The sequence below is a fragment of the Melanotaenia boesemani genome, chromosome 24, assembly GCF_017639745.1.
Source record: "Melanotaenia boesemani isolate fMelBoe1 chromosome 24, fMelBoe1.pri, whole genome shotgun sequence".
NCBI classification, from domain to species: domain Eukaryota; kingdom Metazoa; phylum Chordata; class Actinopteri; order Atheriniformes; family Melanotaeniidae; genus Melanotaenia; species Melanotaenia boesemani.
In genome coordinates, this window is record NC_055705.1 from 14,697,219 (window position 1) to 14,719,052 (window position 21,834).

A 21,834-nucleotide genomic window follows, 5' to 3' on the forward strand; every position below is an offset into this window, starting at 1 on the left:
AATCAGAAGTACCCTAGTTTGTAGAACTACCTCAAATAGCAGTTAATTTAAATAATTTTCGGCATGATTTTATCAGTTTTTCACATCTTTGTGACACCAATCATTTAATCAATCTTCCTACCTAAAATGTGTAAATCAGAACAAATTACAACTGGAACATTTTTTTCTTAATTTTATAGGTATAAATAATAGATAAATTACCCCTAACAGTTTAGTAAAAAAAAAAACTCATCTGCAGATATGATGATTCCTTCTATTACTTTGCTGTCCATCATATGACTGATTGTCTCGTCAGGCCTACATTACTGATTTCCAGCATCGATATATCAACATTATGGCTAGTCTGTTTCCAAATACATTACGTTACACTTCACTATTATAATGCAAACAGAAAATAAAATAAAATAATAAACTTCTTGTGTTGTTTCTGGCCTACTTCAAAAAGATCCCAGCCAGCTCAACTTTCCTCCATATGAAGACATGGAAGTCCCCGGGTACTTTGAGAGCTGTATTGAATTACTCATCAGTCACATATTTTAAACTGACCTCATGTGCCTAATGCTGCCATATGTTGCCAAAAAAAAAAAGAAACACTATTGGGGAGCAGTTGCATTTGATTAACTCTGATGCAGCAGCAGGGAATTAAATAACAAATGCTGCATATTAGCTGCTTTCAACTAACCTTCTTCTTTCAGTGTATGTGTGTATCACACAATAGGTGTGTTGACAGCAGAGATAGCAGCACACAACTAAAAGATCTCAGACTGTTTAAAGAGATTTGCTTTAAACAGGAAGCTGTAATAATGACACAAACATGCTGCCCTAAACATGTACTTCCTGTTTGGCCTCCTGTTTCTGTTTGCTTCTCTGCAGTTGTGAAGGCAGATATTTTTAACAAAAATAGTCAAGTGTTAACATGTGGCTAGTGGTAGGCGCTTTCCCCCTTTTGATAGAGACAACAAATGTAGCTCCTGGGTGTGTAGTTGCCATGGAAATCCACAGCAGACCCAGTGTTTGTCTTTGTCAGTGAGAATAGATAACTGATTCAGAAGAAGAGTAGACTGCATATAATACTCAAATGATAACCTGTTGGTGGCTCAGCAGGAGAGGATAAGATTGTAATCAGAGCTGTTGTGTTTTATGTCTTCTCAGAATTGTTGATATCATCAGATTTCATGGAAATCTACCCAATTGCTGTAAAATATTTCAGTTTTTATTAAACTGGCTGAAAAAGTTCCTTCCCAAATCAATCACATCTATAAACCTACGTCCATTAAGTGCAGGGAGACAATCGTTTAGCACAGCTGCCTCTTAATAGTGCCACGTGTTTAGTCTCTGACCGTTAATCAATCAGCCACTCTGTTAAGCATGCCAGCAACAAAGAAATGAGTCCAGTAGAGACACAATGCTGCAGGAGCCAGATGGTCAAATACGTTTAAATATAGACAACCCAGTAGAATGGGATGCTTTCATAATCTCCAAACACGCCAGCAGGGCAGGTTTGATGCCGACCACTTGCCAGGGAGAAAATCTCTCCATCAGGATGTGCATCGCGCCGCCCAATACCAGGCAGTGACTCAGCAGCAGCTGTTGCCATGGGTTACCAGACAGGACACCCATGGGGGATCAACTCAGTGCTGACACATCTGACTCCTTCCAACCCCCTCAATAATGATTCCACCCCATCAGCTGCTCCACAACTAAACCCTCAACTTTCTCCAGAGGATCTCCAGTAGGGAGAGGCAAGGGAAGGGGAGGTGTTAATCCCATCTGAGACCATGGAACTGGCCTAGTCTTACTACACTAGCCCACTAACCTGCACCCTCCTCCCTTACGCAGATTAATACCTTATTAGGAACAGCTGATTTAACAGCAATCCACTTACACCAATGAACATGCAAGATCTGCAGACTGTTGTGTTGGCGAAGATCAATCACATCTTCAGCCAGAGAGGGAAGAAACCAAAGTTCTTTGATCATGTCTCCTCTTTGCTTTCAGTAACTGGCATTTATCCACCTGATCAATACTGAAACAAAGACCCATCTGACTCAATGTTCAGTCATATCCCTCGTAATCACTTCTAGCTGTAAGCATAGGATATGGATCACTACAATCAGAATGACTGGAGGGATTTTCTCATTTAAGCTCTCAAGTATTGTCTTCCATTACTTATACACTTTTAATGTATGCCACTTCCAGGTTAACATCAGCGATGGCTGGCTAATGATATTAAGGCTTTGGCTAATTTTAGGACAAAGGCCTAAGTACATTTCCTGCTAAGGCTACACCCTGTACTCTGGGTCAGGTCAGGATAGGATGTCCCATGAGCCACTGCTCACAGCTAGTTAGGTTGCTAGACAGACAATGTGAGATTACCCCAATTCTGACAGCCATTAGCTTAGCTTTAAAGTGCATGGAACTTGAGCTTTTCAGTTGGTGAGATTTATTTCCTGAATTACAGGCAAAGTTTGTGCCTCCCACTATAATTACCAGCTTTAAAGTGAGCCATAAGCTGGCAGTTGTCATCCCTTCAAAGTCCACCTCATATATTAAAGCCCTTCAACAAAACAAGTTTCACTCCTCAAGTAATGTTATTTAGCATCCAACAGCTAACTGGTTCAAGCATGCTCCAAATTGCTTCTGGGCGCAAGGATTGTGCAGCAGTGTTAAGTGCATAAGTGTGAGGATTTGTGCGGCTTGGCTAAAGGAAGCACTCGACAGTACATTCTTTAGTAACAAATTTTTATTACAACATTTCACGGTTTCCATTTCTGGTAATGGTTTGTGGCAGAGTAACATGACTGCTGGAAATTTACAAAACTCCAAAAGAATTTTGATTTACGGTTCAAAGCAAAAAAACCCAAACACACAGAGCCAGTTACTGGAATCATTTTTCCACCCACCCACCCCTATTTGAGACAATTCAGAGATTGCAACATGAAAGCTACCCCAAAAATCAACCCCCCCCCCAAAGAAAAAAGCCATAATGGCCAAAGTACATTACAATTTAACCGTAAATAAGGTCCGTCTTCCAGATCAAGATGGAATCTGTTACACTTAAATCCTTGTGAACATATATATAAAAAAAGAGAAAACATTGTGACAAACACTATCAATTTTGGGGGGCATTTACATTTTGGCCAGCAAACAAGTTGTGCATTTCCGAAAATTAGGTGGTGAGAAAAAAAAAAAAAAAAAAAAAAAGGCTTGAGGCCTTAGCTTTGGCGCAAAAGCAGCCACACAGGAAGTTGAGTGGTGAAGATGGTGTTTTTTGAGGGGGGTGAAGGGGGTGTGAGACGTTGATGAGCTTCCTGGGACGCAGGCCACGCCCCATCCCACACGTTGCACGTCAAAGTTGGCAGTCAAGGCGATGGTATAGAGACAATTTGTTTTGGAACCGTCTTCTGGTGTTTATCCCCGCCCCTCCCTCTCTGCAGCAGACAAAATCATCTCCCGACAGAAAGACGAACATGAAAGGTGACATTTGCGGGGGGGCGGGGGGACAGGGCCCGACTGCCCCGACGAAGGCATCATCCGTCCACGGGCTGTGCAGCTTGGTTACTGTCGTCGTTTCATAATTTCGGTTACAAAGTTATACAGCTATAAAGAAGTGACTGAAAACAAGGCAATGCAGGAGGACGAGGTGGGGGTGTACAGTGCATGTCGGGAGAGAGGGGCTTCACGATGCTGCCTTCTCCTGTTCGATGGCTGTGGAATAAAAATAAAAAAAAGGTTGATACCAAAAATCAGAGTCATATCCAAGCATAACAGGATTTTTTTTAAGTAGTGATGCAATGCAGCCTGAACTCACTCTCTTTTGTAGGCAGGGGATTCTTCTCCTGCGTCTCTGTCTTCTTCAGCTTGGTTTTGTCGAATCTGTTCACCTCTGAAACGTCGGGCTTGTCGCTCATTGTTGCAGTTAAGTCTGTAAAGAGGGAGACAATTGAGTTAACATAAGTCTGCAGAGAGGCTAAAAAAGCAGGAGATAAAGCACGATTTGCTTTAAAAAGGCCACAGACAATTGCGTGATAATGGCGCAGTTTAATATAGTAAAAACCAGTCAAGCATGTGGACTACCCTGACGTTTTTAAAAATCAGAAGGGCGTTGCCTAAAATCTCAGACACCGAAAGTCATTTGTTCAGTTATGCTACACGCGCAACCGCAGACTTCGTCAAATGCGCGTCCGCCTCCTTTTGTTCCCCTGCGGGTTTAGCCAAGCCCGATTTGACCGCCATCCATCCCCACTACCCGACACACAGCCTGGGATGTTGCACACGAGGGAGAAGCCGCTACAGACACAATGACACTGAACGCAGTTCAAGGCCGACATTTACATAACAAAAGGAGTTCCCATGGTCGGCACACCGAGTGTAGCTGCGGATACAAGACTGTTTATCTGGACACACATCTTACAAATAATCTAAATAAAAAAAAAAGGGTTACAAGTTATCTTGTGAGGTGAAATGTCGAGTTTTAAGCGTCCACATGAAAGCCGTGCAACATCCGTAAATTCACTTGTAATTTATTTCCCCCCCTTGGGGCGCAGTCTGAAGGAACCACCGCCCAGATTTGCTCTCCTTTTCAATTCACACCTCAGTTTTTAAAATCTTGTTTCACTCCACTTCTCTTTGAGAGAAAAAGAAAGCCCACGCTGAAATACGCCCACATAGCGTTCAGAGACCCATGAAAGCGTCGTGGACTGTTTAAAAAGCTGCGTTTTGATAACGGCACTAAGCGCATGGAGCTCGAGCGCATACACACACAGCAACAAAGGGAGCTGGTTAGCGATTGAAACAAAAAGCACTCATGCTTGGCTTGTTGTCACTTTAAAACACAAACAGGGATTTGTTATTTTTGAATACTGCAGATAGGAATTTAAGAACTTGTTTATTTTTATTTTTTATTTTAATCCCACTTCACGTTCGCCACATCATTCCTCTGCTTCTTCACCACATTCCAACATTAATCCCACAGTTTAGTTCTGCCAGAGCCGCAGACGTGGGGGCGAAGCACAGAAGGTGCTGGAAGTGTTTGATGAAAAAGCGCTTACCGATGTGTTGTCTGATGGCTGGATGGTCTCTGGTCAGTGCGGTGCAGCAGTAGTGGCGCGTCTTTGCGCAAGCATCAGATATAGTCAGAAATATGCTAATGACATCTGACATCACCACATCGCTCACATCCTCCAAATCCCCCAAATCCCCCTGCTGGCGGAGCATAAAACCTCCATCTTCTGGGACCAAAATAAAAAACAACAAAGCAGCTAAATATTTTTATATCACAAAAGATTGAATGGACGTCCGTCCGTTTATTGTCATTTTAAAATACATAAGAAAAAAAAAAGTAAATGCGGTCCTGAAGGGTTCGGCTTTTTTTTTTTTTTTTGCATCATGACTTTTACATATTTTTTATTTTACAAATTCTTACAGCAAAAGACTTTTCTCAAGCAGTACGACTTTAGCTGTGCTTTATCTGAAAATTATTTTCCTGTGACTTAGAACCTGCTTTTCCTCATTATTTGTCTGGCATTCATGCATGTTGAGCTCCACCTGGTGGCAGCTTAACAGCATCTTCACTAAATCTCCATGTTTGACTTGACAACATGCAAGGTCTGTGTGCCTTTATTGTTTCATTTTTGAGGAAAGTTTACCTTACATTCAGTTACAGAAAGAGTAAAAGCAATTTCTTTATATTTAATTATTTTCCACTTATAATTAAAATTCCAGTGTTATTAGTGGAGAATGAAAAACAAACTGGATTGCTGTTCCAGAGAATTTCACCTGCCATTTGTGGTCAATCAGACAGGCTGTTTGCAAATCAAAGCCAATCAGTCTTCCTTGTCTGTGGACAGATGGGACTCCACCTCACTTTAATTAATCAATTCACCCCATAAGGACGTGTGATCAGAGTGTACAAACCTCCCACACTAAACAAGAACATGAAATTTCAAAGGGTCGCTCAAATATAATTAGGTTTTAAAAAAACGAGTCTTTGACAAACAAAGATGGGTAGAAAACATTTATTTGTCAACAAATTATTGAGCAGATCATTAAGCTATTTAAAAGCAACCTGTGTGAATAAACTTTTCTGGGCTCAGATGCATTTAGGATGCACCTTCAGATAGCAACAGCATGAACTGGAAGTGGTCATCTAAAACAAAAAGTCAAATCTATGAAAGAAAACGACTTTTTTTCATGCAGTTGTTTACTTAGGATGATCCTGTATTATATGCAGTGAATCATTAATACTTAACTGACAACAAGAAAAACTTTGAGCCAAATAAGCAGTTATATCAGCTTTAACTGCATGGTGGTCACATCTGGTGACTTTGACTTTTACATCCTCTTCATCAAATGTAAACAGTTGGGACAGATTATCACACATATAGCAGTGGGTAAGAAGCTGATGCTGTATGAATGCTTTATTATGATAAAAACATGTTAGTGTTGATGTAGAACCCTCATATTGTATTAGTACATTGCATGCTGCATTCACTTGCACTTGGACATATCAGCTTTAGCATGGTAAAGGTCAGTTTACACTAAATATTTGCTAGAATTTGAGCACTGAAGTCAGGTGAATGTTTGAGGCAGTTTTACAAAGTTTGGTTTGGAGTATCATCAGGGAGAGAAGAGTTGTGAATGCTCAACTTTATTACAAAAATGTTTATCCAAATTAAAAGTGGAAAAAAAGAATTATCCTTCAATTTAAACAGGCTGAGTGTGAGCTAAAATGAAGCTCAACTGGCACAAGAATTATTCACCCAGAGATGATTACCCCCAGTTTGTAAAGTTGCATTATGGGTAATGCAGGCTGCAGGAAACCTGAAAGCATCGCAAGAGTTGCGTCTGCTGAAGAAGCAAAATGGAGACAACCAAGATGGCTTCTGCACTCTATTTTCATAGCTTTATTATTAAATGAACAGCTTTTTGTGTTACATATATATGTATATATATATATAAACCATTTATCTTCAATCCACGTTTAAGCCACTTTCTGGAGAACAGTGAAACCTGCTCCATTTAAACTGAAGCGACCTGTTAGCTGTCACAACGACCACACATTACGACAAATCGTGGCTGGAATCTGAACACTAAAAGCTTCGGGCCTGATCACATTTCATCCACCTTTTTAGAATGTGGGCAATGCACCCACAACACCTCATATCTTACTAATTTTTAATACAAAAAAAAAAAATCAGAGGGTTGCCATAAGCTGGGACAGTAGCTTTTTGGGAGAAAATGATACAGAAGATGCATCAGAACATTTGGTGAAGTACGATAAAAAGTTTTAAAAAATAGTGTAAATGAAACTGTGGTCACATCAACACAATTATATAACGGCTGCGTACCTTTCAAACTATTGTCAGGGGCCTGGTGATAAAATAAGATTCAAATATTACAATCAAGTCAGACTATTAGTGAGTTAAAGGTTAGTAATACTTGCAGGAGCTGTCAAGACAAACATTTGGGGGGAGTTCCAGCATTTTTATTTCAAATTACTTTAATGCAGAAAGAAGCCTCAATCTTATGCATGACATATGCTTCATTTAGAGTAAATTCTTTGAGGTAAAAGCATAAAGAGAGATGTGACGTTAATGGACCCTTTGGTCGAAGGCTCATGGTTCAGGGCTGAAAATGAAACAGGAAATGATTGATGATGCTCATAAATACAAACTTGGTCTGAAAAGAGAAAAGTGTTTTACTTTGCTGGGTGAAAATGTCACTGACAATGCGTAGGTGTGACCTTTTAAAAAGTCACTTGTATTAGGCCGAAACCCATCAGGACCTTTTTGAGCCTTTTCTGCAGAATGTGAAGCCAGAAGTGCCAGACGAGTGACCTGGTGGGAGGCTTGGTGGGGGCAGGCAGATGGTCTTCACAGAGGCACGTGGCTGAACAGATACGACACAGATTCACCGTTGTGGGTTCTCCTGATGGCCTCTGCCAGGATCATGGAGATGTCGATGACCTAGAGGAAATGACAAGGCTGAAGTGGAAGGAGTGTAAAGCCTGCTTGAGCATTGTTAATCGTTTTCATGTTTGCATCTGCTGCTGGCGAAATAATAAGAACTCCAATGCAGTGTCTAAGTAACTTAAACGTCCAGCTTCAGATATCACCGGAAGTAAAACTTATTCTCCCATTAAATCGCCTCAATAATATATTTTTGTTCACCACACTATTTTGTAATATAGATTTAATCGTGGTGTGTTCAGTGTCCATGAAATCCATGATGAACACAGCTGTCCATCATAGTCAATTATCAGTCTGTAATTAAACGTGTGCATGCTGCAGATTTAGGACTAAAAAGAGCCTTTAACCTGTATGTTTTCTAATGAATAGCAGGGATTGCCTCTGGTTACACAGAAAAAAGGCAGATAGCAATTTAAGAGAGTATAACCCCACATCTTCTCTTGATAACTTCAGGCTCTTAGCAACTTATTTCAAGTCTTTGAGTTGCTAATATATGCTAAACGATCCATGTGGAACCTTAGCTAGGCCGGAGATCTTTAATGGGTTCGACACACGGGAGGCGACGTCCTTCATTCTCCATTCGTTTCTTATGGAACTTGTGCGACGAGGCAAAAATTGCTGCCCTCCTTCAGCCAAGCTACAGGCGACATTCGTGCATGTGAAATGTTGTGCTCGCTCACGTAAACGAGCACATGGGGGCTTGCAACGTGACAAGAAAATAGAAAAGTGTTTAATTTTTGTCGCATGGCACTACAACCAACCAGCGAGGATTTCACCTACTGACCAATAAGCTGAGAGCAGGCTAGAGAACACAGTCTGCAAACACTTTCAACATGGAGGAACAGATCATTTTAGCTGTGTCTGACTTCCCCTACTCCTCCCACTCCTCATTAAAGAGTAAACTATACTCTTTCATGTCAGTCTCCAAAAGTCTCCAATATCACCATCTTGTATTTATTTATATTATTTTTATCTTTTTACTCATCTTTGCTGCTATGTTGGTGCAACACTGAGAAGTTTTTTGTTTTCATTTTTGTCTTGTCACTCGGTCAAGTACCTGTCGGTCAGGTTTAATGTATGTGTGTTTTGTTAGGGAATGCCAAATGCTATCAATGTTTCCGCAAAACAAACTTACCCACAGGTATTAATAAAGTAACCTTGAACCTTTTTTTTTTCTTCGATATTTCAAAAAGTTACTCTGTCATGGATGCAATGAAGTCAGTGTAACTTGTTACTACCCACCTCTGAACACACCTGAATCTACTTAAATAGATCCAACAGCTTGTCATTAAGCTTTGATATGAGTCAGGTATGTTGAAGCAGGGAAACATGTAAAACTTGCAGGACAGTTTTAGTTTATTTCTGGTAAAAGCAGGTGGAGATACCTGTATTTTTGGGCATGCCTTCATCTTCTCTTCCTGTGGGATGGTGTTGGTTACCACCACGGCCTCAAACGGGGCGTTGTTGATGCGCGAGATGGCCGGGCCTGAGAATATGCCATGTGTGAGGATGGCGTAGACCTTTGTAGCGCCGGCATCGATTAACCTAAAGAACAGAGTGAAGCTGTGAACTAGCTGTAAACACAGATGATTTAATGACAAGTTAGGATGCAACATCTGAAAGGATGAAAGCAGTTCAATATGATGGAGTCACCACATCCATGTTCAAAAGTTGGCAGTATTTAACAGACTTCATGTAACAAAGAGGCTTTAAAGGATGCTGACTTGTCGGCAGCATGGCAGATGGTGCCGCAGGTGTCGGCCATGTCGTCCACCAGGATGGCCACGCGGTCCTTCACGTCCCCAACCAGCACCATTCGATCCACCTCATTGGCCTTCTTCCTTTCCTTGTGGATGAGGGCAAAGTCCACGTTCAGACGGTCTGCGATGGACGTCACGCTGAGGAGGAAACAGGAAACAGACAGAAAGAACCTTTAACTTTCATTGTCCTCTTTCCTGAAGGAGCTTGTTCGTACAGAAAATGACTTGTAACTGGAAAAAAGTGCCGAACGAAGCAGATGAAAATCAGAGGTTTTGCTGATGTGATGAAACAGGACTCCGAATGCACATCAGCTGTTTACAACTCTATTAAACTATTATCTGTAGTCTATTAAGATTACATCACACTAAGATGTGTGTTGTTCTTTGACCTTTTACCATGGTGACTTACCGTTTTGCCCCACCAGCATCAGGAGACACGATGATACAGTTCTTCCACTCAGGAATATTTTCTTTGATCCACTGCAGTACAGCAGGCTCTGCATATAGGTTATCTACTGCAATGTCAAAAAAGCCCTTTCAGGGAAAAGAAAAAAAAAGAAAGAAAGAAAGGAAACAACTTTCTGTTAGTCATTTGAACACAAGTAATCTTTTAATAACAATTTTCCCTGTTCCAGCTGACAAAGTGGACTGACAAACGGCTGTAAAGGTTGCAAACTGACCTGGATCTGTGAGGCGTGAAGGTCCATGGTGATGATGTGGTCTGCACCAGCCACAGACAGCATGTTTGCCACCAGCTTGGCTGATATAGGAGCTCGACTCTGGAACAAGCAACACTCAGCTTGAAGTAAGTGAAGAAGGAAGAAGTTTTAAACTCGCTTGCCAAGAACTTAGTTCTGTCTCTATGTGCAAAACTGGAGATCTTGTGTTGTTAGTGGTCTATAAGTTTTCCATCAAAGCCAGTCTGGAGCATCACCTGCTTGGCTTAATGTGTTCAAGGCTTTAAAATTTGTTGACTAAACACTAAACAAGCTGTGGACAAAGGCTGATCTGATTGGAAACTCATGGCAACTGGATGGTTGCTCTATAAGCACCAGCAATGAAGTGAGCGAAGTTTCAGCTGAGTTGAAATTATTCAGATATTTTTGCCAAAATGTTTTCACATTCCTCATTTGTAAACAATAATCCTTTTTATTGAAGGGTATCAGGAAGATTTATTATTATTATTTTATAACTGGCCCAAAGCTAAAGTTTGGGCTTCTTGTATTTCTAAATAGGAACAAAAAGGGTAATTTCTTCGAAACACCATATTTTTGTAATATCTGTTCCAAGCTCGTAAGAATCTTTTTTTCCCCCAAGAAGTTCCCCGAACAAGAGATGACTTTTGAATTCTGGATAAGGAGACTGGGATCAACAAATCCTGGTTGGAAATCAGGAAAAGACAGGGTTAGTAAATATCTGTTCCCATCCACTTCACTGCCCTCTGAGCCAAAGCTGTATTTATTGATATTATGTTGTTGCTATAACTCCTAAGGCTAATTTAGGACAGTGAGTCTGTTCTGGTTTTAAATTTTAGCTTGTCCTTTCTTAACAATAAATATGGTACAAAACAATCATAACCCTAATATGACAATTTAGGCATTAGCAAATGATGAAAACATGCAAAGCCCAAAGCTTTAGCAACACATTTCTCTGCCTTTATTCCTGCCATTTGAAGTGTACAAAACAAAAGAAAAACTCTAATCTTAGGTAAGACGGTAAAAGAACTTGTTTATATTTGCTTTCATGCATTCTCCAGACTGTAATAATTGGTGTCGCAAGTTATTTCCAGTTTCTGTTTTGGCAGAAAACCTGCAACTGTTAAATTTTAGAGAAATCCTTGTCTGTGGATGAGGTAAAGTATTTGCATAGTTTTGACCCTCACATCATGTGAGTAAAACGAGCGTTTATTTTTGGCAACTGAAGCTCATTGCATGTGCAGGCAACAGTGACAAGAAGAAACTAATTCTATCTAATTCTTAGGAAAACTGTGTGCCATCAAGCTGAAAATAACCTTATGGCTTCAAACAAACCTGATTTGCTGCTGTAGTTATATTAACTGAGACAACACAAGATAATGATTTACAAGAGTTGAACCAGATTCAGAATGCAAACCAGCTCTCTGCTGTGACCTTTCAGCTCTTAAACTCTAAGCTTTCTCATTATTGCATCAATGTTTAAACGTGTCCACCTTCACTACAGGAGTAAAATGATGACCTTTAACATGCATTTATCTGTTGCAGCTTTGCAGGTTACCTTGTCTTTCTTGTCCTGCCGGGCGTAGGGGAAGCAGGGGATGACGGCAGTGACGCGGGACGAGGAAGCAATCTTGCAGGCGTTGATCATAATTAGCAGCTCCATCAGGTTGTCGTTGATTTCCCCGCAGCCGCTCTGCACGATGTACACATCCTCTCCGCGCACGCTTTCACCTATTTCCACACTGTTTCAAAAACAAAAATATAATGCATTACACAATCACATTAACTTTTCATCTTTGGACCAGGCACACCTTTACTGATGCCAGAATGGAGCTGGACCAAAACCACACTGTAGCTACTGTAGACTGAACTACATAAGCAATTCTATTGTTACTACCTTGGTGCAACAGCACATCTAATCGATGGTCTCTGCACTCAGACAAAAAACAACAATGGTTACAAAGAGAAAGAAAACCACAAAAAAGACACAAAAGACTTTCAGTCTGGTGGCCCTGTGCAGGGGCGCTGTTTTCTTCAATGCCTGACCCCAGATAACTGGGAGATAACCGCTGTATGGTGTGGCCAGTTAAAAAAAAAAAAAGTTTGTAAGCTTTTTGACAGCTTAAATCAGCTTCCTCACTACAGTTTCCCATCTGGATGCAAAAATACTCCAACAAGCTGTTCACTGGAGATCTGAACTAAGATGGAGAGTAAACCTTAAGGCTCGAAGATTAAGAGATGCTTTGGAAAAATGCATTCAGTGTGAAAGCAGCATGAAGCATTCCTATTTAAAAATGAGCAACATGTGTGTGAAACATTCCTCTGTGGGAGATCATTAGGTCCTCTGGGCCCCAGTCATGTGATCTCTGTACATGGTCAGTTGTTCAGAGGGCTGGGTCTGTATTGACGGTCACAAAGCCTCAAAACTTTTATCTGAAAGTTGAGACAGGCCATAAGCTGTAATGATGATGCATTGTTGCAGCGCCCACAATCAATAAGCATGCAAACCTATTACCTCAAATTAACATGTTTAGTTTAGTGGAATCAAAGCTGTGACCGAACACGGGTTCAAAGAGCAAAATGTGGCGACAAAGACCTTCCCCCCAAAAAAGATGTTATTCATACTGCATCTGTCAACACAAGCTTATGGGAAAACTATTTTTTTTTACTTTTACTTACAAAAACAGTAACTTTTCTTACACAGAAAAAAAAAAAACTGACACTGAAGCCAATATTATAACAGAGTTTAAACTCTGATATTACACTTAACATTTTTTAAAGTAAAAAACATGTGCATGTTTCTCTTTGTGTAGTCCTTTATATAAATAAAAACGAAATAAAGACTAATTCCATTTAATCATTTTTGCAGTACTAGGCTTATATTTTATGTTATATAACTTATTTATATTTAATCTATTTATATTAGTTATCATGATTTCGCTTCAGGGATAAATTAAGCATTTGCTCCACTTTTGTTTAGATTTCTAATTATTAAATTTGAAGCACAACCAGCCAATTAAAAAAAAAAAATAAAAACTTCTGACTGAAAGTAGTTTTAAAGTTAGTTAAGTTCAGAAAGAAACTCAAAAACATTAAATGTAACATCAGATGGTTTTCGCTTTAAAAAAAAAATGTGTTAAAAATCTGACGAGTCAGAGAAATCTAGTCAGTAAATTTCAAGCTTCCAGTCAGTTGGATGTGCTGTAAATCAAATATCGTTATTTTTCTTATTATACAACATATCTTTAACCAGTTGGTCATGCAGCAGTTAAAACTGAAGACATTAACAGAAATATTAATCAGCTCTGACCTACTTTTATTTATTTTTTAAGCTATACAGTGCTGTATATTTGCATCAGTGTAGACGGTCACTTCATTTTGCTACACACCCGTAAGTCTGTGAAATCAGCCAGCTAATGGCTTCAAATCCTTGCTTTGTCCCCCTCTTAATCTCTCCCCTGGTGGGCTTTGTTTGAGCTGAATTTCATACAACAAATATTAAGAATACGGTTATTTGGGGCATTGCTTTAAAACATTTCCCAACACAAACTGAACAGCAGTCAAGGTGAAGACAGAGTTTTACCAAACACTGAGAAGCAAAAGTAATGCCTATCATGAGGAGAATTATAACAATGAGTTTTTCTACATTTTCCCAATTACACTCTATTCCTGAGTTTATCCAGATATACATGTAAACTAAGCTTTTACATTTTGTATGAATCATTGCTCTATGCTCTGTACTCTTAAGGCTCCACAAACATGCCATCTTGTAACAACAAAATACTTATTTTGACGTTTGATTCGTTCAAAACAAACAAAAACTTATTAAACTCGCTCCTTTCACTTTAGTCCTTGACCTCTGCGAGTCACTTGGCAAAACATGGCACAACATTAGCATCTGTGAGACTCAACTCCCTATTAGTGTGAGAAGACAAGGAAATAATCTTTGTTTGCACTACTGTGCCACACAAAACAGCAGTGTTTCCTTGGGGGGGGGGGATTACTCTGTGCATAAATATGAGTTTTCCCTGGATTTTTACCGCTGTGAGTACAAACATCACCAACAGAAAGAGGACTTGTAGGGGGATAAAGGGGTCTGGACACCATTAAATGCTCTGACCTTGTTTAATACATGAGAGTGAGATTAGACATGAAAATACAAAGTACAGTGCATGCTGGGTGCTTTTACCCAGACTGAAAGCATCAGCGAGTGACCCAGCAGGAATAAAACCCAACTCAAATTATGTTAATGCTCACTGAGCCACCACATCACAAAGCACACTGAAAAGTTCTTATTGCATTAATAATGAATGTGCATCTTTGCAATTAGTAGAAAGCTGAAGGCTCATATTTTTTGCCACAGGTGCATGTTAAATTTACAGCTGCAGTGGAAAAACACTTGTATGATGAGGCCAGCAACAAGGCCGTAAGGTCATCCTGCAGACAGGTTCAAACAACATACATGACCTGAACCAACTGTGTTCAAAACCAGCCAGTAAAAGTAATAAAGTACCTCAGCAATGCTGCGGAAAAGAAGGCTAGTTGCAAGCCTACTGACACTCATTTAACAAATAATCAGCCAGGCCAGTTTGGAAATTAACGCAAAATATGTGCATGTGATTCAACCATTGGAGAGTTACGTAAATAACTTTCCTGACATGAGCTGGAAAGTTATTAAGACGGCACTGAGAGCTTCAATCGTGTTTAACTGAAAGCTTCTGAGACACATTCGTCAATAAAATAATAATAATATTAATAATAATACTGCACTGACTATGTTTATCTGTGTGGCATTAATGAAATTCTACTCCTATAAGGTGTGAATAAGAGGACTGAGCCCTTTGTGATCGTCTTTTGCTAGCGAGATAATGTACATCCGTCTCAAATGACAGTAAGCTACGCAGCATCCACAATCTTCGCCTGCGTACAGCGTTAGTTGTTCGCACATTTCGGACCACGAAGGCTATTAACCTACATAAAATTACTATAAAACGTAATTCTGTGTATTTTAACGTTTCAACCAAACACCAAAAAGCCAACTAGCTAGCGAGGTGAACGCAATACGGCGCTGAGTTAAAATAGTTCCCATGCGACAGGCTGCAGCTTTGTGGCTAACCTTACACGTTTTCGCTGTGTAATAATATATATATATACTACTTCTAGTTCATGGGGTATTACTAAATTATTTTAGAACAAAAGAGATGGGTTAGGGGGCGTTTTCAACACGGGCACAAAATGTGACCAGATGGCCACACACCGCACAGGTAACAGTGAAACGAATAAAACAACATTACGCCATCTTTCAGCGACTCTTGTTCTGTCTCTTTTTTGGCTCACTTTGACTTTTTGTGATATGAATCCCGTGTTTGAAATAAATAATTAAGTAAAGACATGTAGTCACTTAATCAGAAAGAGTAATACACCATTATTAGAGCCTTTGTCCGATAAAGTAAACGCCGACATTAGCTAACTAGCTTGGTGTGTTTACATGTGGCTAGCTAATCACGTGTACCCTTTACAAGTCTGCCCGCTAAATAGTAAACTACCGTTAGCTTAAAGCTAACCCTTCCACATGTGATACCGAGGATGAGGCACCTGAGTCATGGGCTCAGGCACGAAAACGCGAATTTAACACATTACATATGTGCCAAATAAATAAAACAGCATCACATTCGCATAAAAATATACTTGCCATGTCTCCTGGTTGCTGAACTTCTTCGTTATCACCTTCCCTAGCTCCAGCCCCAGTCGATCTGCCACTTTCTGGGACAAATCATGGTGGGAGCTCCCGCTGAAAAGCACGATGTTAGGCATGTCCGAAAAAATTGTGCACTTAGTTGAAGAGAAAAATATGAAGAAAATAGGAGAGAGAGGACCTCCCCGCTTGAGGGTGTTGAAGACGGGGGAAAACGAGCCTGCTAATGCTGCGGTTCTGGCATGGCACTGTTGCAGAGCTGAGGAGCGTCGGTAGAGAGGAAATATCAGGTCTGTATTTGCATGGTGACGGAAGTGCCCGCTCCTCATTGGACGGTGATGTCACTGGTACGTGGTACACGTAAACACACACAAGATTTTCCCTGGGCACATAAAACTTTAAAGTAGGTTTAAATCTGCTTAAAAATTCACATCTGTACCTTTCAGTCAAACTATTAAACTATTATCGATCACATCTTAAACAGGCATTTCTTTTAAATTGCTGTTAAGTTAATAATTGGTTTATTTATAGGTTTATTTTAATTTTTTTCATGTGTAATTTTTTTTTCTTGCTAAAATAAAAACCCAAAGATTTACATTTTCCAGCCTGTTAAAAAATATTTGCAACATATCAGATTTTCACTGGCAGAACAAACTAGTTTTTATTGATTGCATCACTTTTTAAAATGATTGTTGCAAAAATTAATCTAAGAAAATCAAAGCCGAAGGGAGTCATCTGACAGCTTCTGCTTGGACTTTGCCTGAATCTTGCATGCACTCTTGTGACACTAGGCTTTATAATTAGATTTTCCACTCAAAAAGAAGTCATCTGAGACTCTTACTACGTCTCCTTTTTTTCCCCCCTCTTCCAAGTCCAGCATCATTGCAATCATGTGCTGGACAGCTAGTTTTCAAAACCAGTAAAGGTCAGAAATTGAAAGAACTTTCTTGAAAATTAAAGATATGCTGAGGAATGCCTCTACATTCACTGCTATTGATTAATTGGCTTGTATTGTGCTAACAGGGACTTTGAGAGCATCTCATCTTCTCATCTCTGAGGTGATAAAGGAGAAACACGATATGAGCGTCCTCAGGTCTTTTAACAATCATCTAGATTAGAGCCTTCACATCTTAAAACCAGTTTGTTGTGAGACATAAAAAAAACCACAAAAACAATGAGACAACCAGAGATGTTTGTATTTTTCAGAAATATATTCTATAGATGATTAAGAGATGAAATGTCCAAAGCGTAGGTCCCAAAGAAAGATAACATTTTTCATCAATAGAGACAAACAACAAATAAAAATAACTTTTTTATCCATTTACATGTAAACCAAGAATCGCTCTTGAGCCACAGTGGTTTTATATATATATATATATATAGAACTGGCCAAGGTGGATGTGACAATCAATCAATGATGCCCTTTTTTAAAATTAAAAAAAAAAAAAATCCCAAACCGTTTCTCAGACAATACCCATCATTTCTGATCCGCTGTAGCTGAAAAAAATCTTTGAAAGAGCAACATTCTTTGGGAGAGTTTTCTTTTTTTTTTTAAGGTGTGACTGTAGCAAAGGTTTGGCAGAGCACATCCCTCTCAAACACAGTCCATACATGTTGTAAGTGCTGAATCGTGTTAAAATCACTTATTGGATAGTCAAAATATCAAATGCTTCTCCGGGAGTCATTTGGACAAAGTCTTTTTAACTGTTTGCCCACCAGAGAGGAAGAAAAACCTTCCCACGTGGTGCATTTGGGGGAGGTTATATTTTAAAGTCCTCCAGTGTTCTTCTTCTATTGTGCAAATACTTTTTTTTTTTTGTTACATAGACAAGCAGGCATGCTGACTCACAAACCATGCAAAGAGTTAAAGTTTGCGCGAGCAGACAGCGAAAAAAAGAAAAAAGTAATAAAGTTTCTACAAAAGAACCTCAAATTCACCTCTAAAAATAAAGCCAAATCAAACAAGTAACAAGTGGAATGTTTTGTTAAGACATGAAAAATATCAACTCAACCTCAAATTGTACAAGTTTATAAAATGATATCAACTTAAAATAAACATGATAGTCACTAATTTAACAAAGCTGTTGACACATGGGGGTTAATTTGAGCAATAAAGTCGTAGTGTGAGATCAGTTGGATTCCAGCAGGAAAAAAAAAAAAAGAAAACAGATGTCAGACGTGAGAGTGCAACATGATTGGCTGATGTTTTTTCATTCATCCCAAGCTGGCTCAAAATACCACTTTCCTGACATCCATGTCCTCGTCTTCTTTTCCTGCTGCAGAAAACTCAGCCAGCTACATCAAAACGGCTTGGAAACCTCTTCATGGATGATGTTGTCACAGTCGAAAGGTAAGTGCATATCACCCATGCACAGGAGGAGAATGTATTGATTAGGCAACAAAGTGATCAAATGTGTTAAGTTGATTGCAGTGCCGTGTAATGACTCACTCAAGGGCAACTTGGAAAAACAGTGCAGTCGATGACGAGTTAAATATGCTGCTTTTTCTTTTTAAGTTCATGGAGTAGCATCATATGCCATACTGTTTTTTGCTCACAATATCATAGCTGTCATTAGTTAGAGTAAATTTATAAATTTTCCATATACAAATCTCCTATAAACAGTACATGTTATAAATACATAAGTTGATGAAAATGCAGAAAGGCTGAGGGAGCCGTAGAAAGAAATAAAGTGTTGCTCCTTGTTTGTGATAAATACAAGAAAGAAAGAAGTCTTGAACAAGAAATGACAACAGCACTACGTACGTGAATGGCAGCCCTATAACTATCCTGAAAACGGATAAAAACACAGAACAAAATCTATGGATGAAAAAAAAAAAGTTAGAAAAATAATCTTATACAATAAAAAATAAAAAGTGGACACGCTTACCAAACACATTTCTGATATTGTAAATTGACAACTTGATGCAGAAATCATACATGTAGATACAAACCGACAATACTCCATTACTGCCTGTCAAAATATATTCAATTCAATATACATGACTAATGTTTAGCTCACACTAAGGTAGTTGCCAACTGGCAAAGCATGAGAGCTTGATCAGCACATGTAAAGAAATGCCTACCTGATCTGCGACGGATTAAATCAGTAAACACTTAACTGGGTATTGGGAGCCTTCTCTTAAAGGACCAATACGTGAAATGTTTGTCGAGCCGTCAGCAAAGAGGAGAGAAACTGTAAATGCAAACTCATGCTTTGGCTTTTCTTGCTTGGCTTTCTCTTTTGGATAACATTCAAAGAAATCTTGCGGTAAAGTCAGGCCTCTGCTCAGATGCATGCTTTAATGTGTCGAAAGCCATGACCTCGGTTAAAGGGAAGCTACATTAAAGGCTAAAACCTGTTTGAGAATTTGCAGTCAAAATCCTTGTTTGAATTTCTCCATGTTTGCACCTTTTTTTCTACTGAAGCTGGCAACTACCTTTACAAAGCGTTTTCTTTCTGTCTTTCTTTGTCTTTTTTTTTGTTTTTTACAGAAAAATAGATCCATCCAAAAAGTAAAGTAACTCTTCAAGAGAGGCTGTGAGAGACATAAATGCTGTCTTCATCACGTTCCAAGTAAACATGCTGAAAGATTGTTTGCTTTTTGTCGTTCTTGCGATCTCCATCTCCCTTCCCTCCCTCCCTCGCACAGGTTCCTCGGGGGGGAGAAAATCTTTTAACTTAAGGCAATCTTTTCCTGAACAATCCTGAAATCAAGTGGACCCTCACCAAGGCACTCCTCTCACTCGTCAACCTCCAACGACAGGCTTCTCTGGGTGAGGCGACAGTCTCGCCGTCAAATCTTTAAAAAAAAATCTCCTCAAACCAACCAGAATCCACAGTGAACGCGGCTGGTAAAATGTTATCTCAGTCTCCGCGATGCCCCTGTTTTGTAGGGAAAGAAGTTAAGAAAAGAAAAAAGAGAATCCCCGAGCTGCTTTCAGACAGCTGGGGGTCGTCTGCTGTCCCTGGTGTCCATACTGAATGTGGTCAGAGGGCAGCTGCGTAAAGCACCGTATGTTTCTGCACATGATGAGACCTGATCTCGCCCCCGCTCCAAAGACACTCGCCCACTGCTGTGATCACTCAGTTAGCCGCTGTGGGCTAACGAGGAGGGTTGCGAAGACTGAAAAAAAAGAGTCTCTGAGCGAGTACTGCCAAGCAACGCTGTTATGTTTTAATTTTCTTTTTCCAGTTCAGTCCTCTGTCTTCTGATTGGCTCCCTACTCTGAGGCTGAGCCCACCCCCTCTCCCTCGTTTTTGGCCGAGGGGCCGCCAATCAAGGTGACTGACGTGGTGAGTGGGGTTAGGGGGACTAAATGAAGGGATCAGTCGAGACTCTTCTCCGGAGAGGTCAATGGTAACACTGCGACACCCTCACGGCCGCCTCCGTTACAGCGGTGCCTCTTCCTCCATGGGCTCATCCTCTGGCCTGCTGGGAAATACAAAAGGTTACAACCCCATGCTTCATCAAAAAACTCATAGTGACCGAGCCTTTATGGACATGGATCAGGTACAAGACTTCAAAAATATTTTTTAATATCCTCTTAATTTCTCATGAAAGCAGATTAAAACCTAGTTTCAAGAAAAGTTGGTAAATTTTCTAATATACAACAAACACTGTAATCTGTAATTTGTTAATTTGTTTGAACCCTTATTCAACAGACACCAGTCCAAATAATATAGAATATGAAGATATATCATGCTGTGCTGCATGATGGGAAAGGAGCGCCATCTTTTAAGGAACGCTCCTCTGTTTACAACCATCATTTCCTGGTTAGATTTGATTTTGCCGTTCAAACCCTAATTACTGACCAAGAAATCTTAATAGTGACCAAGATGTGGAAGTCTTTCAACTGGAAAGAAATTCTGGGGACACACTAAAGAGATTCAGTATCTCCCTGGGCTGGGAATGCCCTGGGGTCCCCCAGGAAGAGCTGGAGACTGCGATGTCTGGCTTTCCCTTCTGAAGCTGTTGCCTCTGCAACCTGATCTCAGATAAACAGAAAACAGATGGATGGATGAAAACGAGCAATCTGGTGGAGCAGGAAAGTGATGGAGAAATAAAAACATAGAAAGAAGATGGACTTTACAGAGAGTTACTAAATAATTCAATCTGTTCCTCATCAAAATCCGATCCCTGTTTTTGGGAACTTTGATCCAGTAAATGAATCATGATACTTCAAAATATATTCAGCAATGTGTTTATTCTATGGAGTCATATATATGGTTGATTAATAATTATCTACATTAATATTAAAGGTGTTTTAACACTAAAACTCATTAAAATGGGTTTTTTAACTTGCAGTTTGTAAGGATCAGAAATAGCCTGAGATGTAATTTTTTTAGAGGTTGATCTTAAAGCTTGAGTGTTGAACCCAGTCATGAATGTAGAATTCAGTGACGTCCACCAAAGGATTGCTCTTTCTGAGTATGGATGGATTAAAAATCTCAATGCAAGATAAAGAATATCTATAGAGCACAATATAAGAAAAGGACATAAATCACTGCAGGATACATGTGACCTTCAAGCCTTCAGGCAGAACTGCATGTGAAAGCATCACACCACCACAATATAGCCACATGGGCTCAGAAGCACCTTGGAAAACAATATTCATTAAATACATTCAAAAGTTCTACTGTAGGCAAATGTAACATGACACTATTACACAAGGAGGAAGCTGAATAGAAACCTGCAGAGTACTCTGGACGTGA

The 21,834-nt window shown here is 39.7% G+C and overlaps 3 protein-coding genes across 6 annotated transcripts in view; all 3 read right to left on the reverse strand.

The window, feature by feature from the left end:
* Positions 1 to 3,276: 3,276 nt before the first annotated feature.
* On the reverse strand, positions 3,277 to 5,203 carry LOC121635407 (thymosin beta-12-like). The gene is made up of 3 exons (XM_041978529.1): positions 5,052 to 5,203; positions 3,812 to 3,925; positions 3,277 to 3,708 (listed from the first exon to the last, which is right to left on the reverse strand). The coding sequence occupies exons 1-3, from the start codon at positions 5,161 to 5,163 to the stop codon at positions 3,680 to 3,682; spliced, it is 255 nt and encodes an 84-aa protein (XP_041834463.1). The 5' UTR covers positions 5,164 to 5,203; the 3' UTR covers positions 3,277 to 3,679.
* A 798-nt stretch (positions 5,204 to 6,001) lies between these two features.
* LOC121635406 (ribose-phosphate pyrophosphokinase 2) lies at positions 6,002 to 16,414 on the reverse strand. Its single transcript, XM_041978528.1, has 7 exons — positions 16,118 to 16,414; positions 11,984 to 12,167; positions 10,411 to 10,509; positions 10,140 to 10,264; positions 9,695 to 9,868; positions 9,356 to 9,515; positions 6,002 to 7,967 (listed from the first exon to the last, which is right to left on the reverse strand). The coding sequence occupies exons 1-7, from the start codon at positions 16,237 to 16,239 to the stop codon at positions 7,875 to 7,877; spliced, it is 957 nt and encodes a 318-aa protein (XP_041834462.1). The 5' UTR covers positions 16,240 to 16,414; the 3' UTR covers positions 6,002 to 7,874.
* A 902-nt stretch (positions 16,415 to 17,316) lies between these two features.
* The window catches only part of LOC121635506 (histone deacetylase 4-like), a 66,829-nt gene continuing 62,311 nt past the window's right edge, over positions 17,317 to 21,834 (reverse strand). For 3 of the 4 annotated variants that reach the window (XM_041978708.1, XM_041978709.1, XM_041978711.1), the window contains one exon: positions 17,317 to 20,554. In XM_041978708.1, coding sequence (XP_041834642.1) covers positions 20,512 to 20,554 — 43 coding nt within the window. In that variant the 3' untranslated portion in view covers positions 17,317 to 20,511. The remainder of the gene's footprint in view (positions 20,555 to 21,834) is intronic. The other variant, XM_041978710.1, reaches the window with a different exon arrangement.

Excerpts from the sequence above, each read along its gene's own strand:
- LOC121635407 (XM_041978529.1), bottom strand. The coding sequence starts at position 5,163 with ATGTCAGATGTCATTAGCATATTTCTGACTATATCTGATGCTTGCGCA. Across the intron at positions 3,926-5,051 it reads AGCCATCAGACAACACATCG|ACTTAACTGCAACAATGAGC; the intron begins GTAAGCGCTTTT and ends CCCTCTTTACAG. Across the intron at positions 3,709-3,811 it reads TCCCCTGCCTACAAAAGAGA|CCATCGAACAGGAGAAGGCA; the intron begins GTGAGTTCAGGC and ends TTTATTCCACAG.
- LOC121635406 (XM_041978528.1), bottom strand. The coding sequence starts at position 16,239 with ATGCCTAACATCGTGCTTTTCAGCGGGAGCTCCCACCATGATTTGTCC. Across the intron at positions 10,265-10,410 it reads TTCACGCCTCACAGATCCAG|GGCTTTTTTGACATTGCAGT; the intron begins GTCAGTTTGCAA and ends TTTCCCTGAAAG. Across the intron at positions 7,968-9,355 it reads AGGCATGCCCAAAAATACAG|GTCATCGACATCTCCATGAT; the intron begins GTATCTCCACCT and ends CATTTCCTCTAG.